This window comes from Heterodontus francisci, chromosome 7 (assembly GCF_036365525.1).
Source record: "Heterodontus francisci isolate sHetFra1 chromosome 7, sHetFra1.hap1, whole genome shotgun sequence".
Lineage (NCBI taxonomy): Eukaryota > Metazoa > Chordata > Chondrichthyes > Heterodontiformes > Heterodontidae > Heterodontus > Heterodontus francisci.
In genome coordinates this window covers 63,795,795-63,798,602 of record NC_090377.1, presented here as the reverse complement: position 1 = coordinate 63,798,602, position 2,808 = coordinate 63,795,795, and the positions used below count along the sequence as shown (strand labels likewise).

Genomic DNA, 2,808 nt, shown 5'->3' with positions numbered 1-2,808 from the left:
ACTGACTTGGTCATAGAAGACAGAGGGTAGCAGTGGATGGGTGTTTTTCTGAATGGAGGGCTGTGACTTGTGGTGTTCCGCAGGGATCAGTGCTGGGACCTTTGCTGTTGTAGTATATATAAATGATTTGGAGGAAAATGTAGATGGTCTGATTAGTAAGTTTGCGGACGACACAAAGGTTGGTGGAGTTGCGGACAGTGATGAGGATTGTCAGAGGATACAGCAGGATATAGATCGGTTGGAGACTTTGGCGAAGAAATGGCAGATGGAGTTTAATCCGCACAAATGTGAGGTAATGCATTTTGGAAGATCTAATACAGGTGGGAAGTACACAGTAAATGGCAGAACCCTTAGGCGTATTGACAGGCAGAGAGATCTGGGCATACAGGTCCACAGGTCACTGAAAGTGGCAACACAGGTGGATAAGAAGGCATACGGCATGCTTGCCTTCATCGGTCGGGGCATAGAGTATAAAAATTGGCAAGTCATGCTGCAGCTGTACAGAACGTTAGTTAAGCCACACTTAGAATATTGTGTGCAATTCTGGTTGCCACACTACCAGAAGGATGTGGAGGCTTTGGAGAGGGTACAGAAGAGGTTTACCAGGATGTTGCCTGGTCTGGAGGGCATTAGCTATGAGGAGAGGTTGGATAAACTCGGATTGTTTTCACTGGAACGACGGAGGTGGAGAGGCAACATGATAGAGGTTTACAAAGTTATGAGTGGCGTGGACAGAGTGGATAGTCAGAAGCTTTTTCCCAGGGTGGAAGAGTCAGTTGCTAGGGGACATAGGTTTAAGGTGCGAGGGGCAAAGTTTAGAGGGGATGTGCAAGGCAAGTTCTTTACACAGACGGTGGTGTGTGCCTGGAACTTGCTGCCGGGGGAGGTGGTGGAAGCAGGTATGATAGCGACGTTTAAGAGGCATCTTGACAAATACATGAATAGGATGGGAATAGGATACGGCCCCCGGAAGTGCAGAAGGTTTTAGTTTAGACAGGCGTCAAGATCGGCGCAGGTTTGGAGGGCCGAATGGCCTGTTCCTGTGCTGTACTGTTCTTTGTTCTTTGTTGTTCTTCTTTGGAAGGGAGCAGCAGCAGCCACCAAGGCACTTTTGACATCAGAGAAGACAACGGGTCTACAAGCCCCTCATGACATACCTGCACGTGTCAGATCGCCAGTGTCAGAGGTGGGTGCGGATGTCCAGAGAGGCAGTGACGCATCTCAATGCCCTGCAGAATGATGAGCTGCAGCCGATGGGGTTTGCTGGACACACTATGCCTGTAGCCCTCAAAGTCACTGTGGCTCTTACCTTCTGCGCCGCCGCATCATTCCAGGAACCCACCGGTGACCTGTATGGGGTTTCACAGTCAACAGTGCACAGCTGTATCAGGGAGGTCACCGGTGCCTTGTACAGGAGGGCCAATGGATTTGAGGGTCAGTCCCAAAGTGCCGTTGGATTTGGGACCATCACGGAAATCCCACAGGTGCAAGGGTTTACCGACTGCATGCATGTGGTCATCAAGGCTCCAGACAGACAACCAGTCACATTTCTGAATAGAAAGGGCTTTTACTCACTCAACCTGCAGCTAGTATGTGACCACAGTAAACACTTCATGCAAGTGTGTGACCTCTTTCCAGGCAGTTGCCATGACTCATTCATTTTGCGCCGCTCCCAGGTGCCAATGCTCTTCACTGCACTGGCTCAGATCCGGGGTGGATTCTTGGGGACAAGGGCAACCCTAAACAGACATGGCTCCTGACACCGGTGAGAAACACCACCAGCGATGCAGAGGAGTTATTCAACACCTGCCAGGGCTCGACACGAGCTACCATCGAGCAGGCCATCGGAATGCTCAAGATGTGGTTCCGCTGTCAACCCAGGTCAGGTGGTGCCCAACAGTACTCACCAGAAAGGGTAGCGCACATCGTTGCTGTGTGATGTGCTCTTCACAACATTGCAATACAGAGGGGGGAGGCCTTGTAGGAACACAAGCAGGTGACACGCTCGCACGATGAGGACACAGAGGAGTTGCAGCAGCATTCGCACATGGAAAGGGCAGAGATCACGAAGGCATCGCAGACAGGGCGAGCAAAGAGCAAGGGGTACTCGGCAACGACTTATTTCTGAGCGCTTCCACGAATGCTGAGGATCAGAATATGCTCCCCAACTCACACATCACCATGCTGCATCTGGTTGGCAGTTCCCTGCATCTGTGTCTTCTGTGTCACCACTATTACTGTCATCAGACGACTGAGCCATTACCCATGTGACTGCACCCGTGCAGTGCAATCATCATGAATACTGGCATGGCGATGATGTCTTTCTATACATTGGCATTACTCTAGGGCAATCATGTCTTGGGAGGAGACATAGTCAGCACATGCTGGTATGCATCATTAACACAGTAAAAAGGAGACACCTGTTAGATAAATACATTTAATGAGAAGTTAACAGAACATATACATTGCGCCCGTGATAACCCATATGTGTCATGATGTCTTTTTTAGCCGCTTGCGGGTGCTCTTTCACTGTGCAACCTGTGTGCTAGCAGCTTGATTGAAGGCAGGCTGCTGATCAGGACACCCTTGGCTTTGAATGACTTGGGTGGTTGTCCTCTGGGCGCACAAGGCCTGAAGGGCCCCGACTGCCTGAGGGCCTCCTGTACCAGTGAGTCCAGCTCTCCTCAGATGTCATGGCTGCTGGAGCTGGACTCACTGGTGGAGGGGCTGAGGAGCTGGTGTCCACACTGGAATCGCCCTGATGGGAGACCCCACATATGGATGGCTGGCTCGCTTCCTCCCTCTCAA

General features: G+C 51.0%; 1 protein-coding gene across 1 annotated transcript; it reads left to right on the top strand.

Moving 5' to 3' along the window:
* The first annotated feature begins 1,196 nt into the window (after nucleotides 1-1,196).
* Nucleotides 1,197-2,299, top strand: LOC137372382 (putative nuclease HARBI1). Its single transcript, XM_068036272.1, has 3 exons — nucleotides 1,197-1,602; nucleotides 1,677-1,881; nucleotides 2,248-2,299. Exons 1-3 carry the CDS (start codon nucleotides 1,197-1,199, stop codon nucleotides 2,297-2,299), a joined length of 663 nt encoding a protein of 220 aa, XP_067892373.1.
* The last annotated feature ends 509 nt before the right edge of the window (nucleotides 2,300-2,808 follow it).

Bases quoted from the DNA above. Each gene is read 5' to 3' on its own strand.
- LOC137372382 (XM_068036272.1), top strand. From the start codon at position 1,197: ATGTCCAGAGAGGCAGTGACGCATCTCAATGCCCTGCAGAATGATGAG. The intron at 1,603-1,676 runs GTAAACACTTCA...CGCCGCTCCCAG, and splicing joins GCAGCTAGTATGTGACCACA to GTGCCAATGCTCTTCACTGC. The intron at 1,882-2,247 runs GTCAGGTGGTGC...TACTGTCATCAG, and splicing joins TGGTTCCGCTGTCAACCCAG to ACGACTGAGCCATTACCCAT.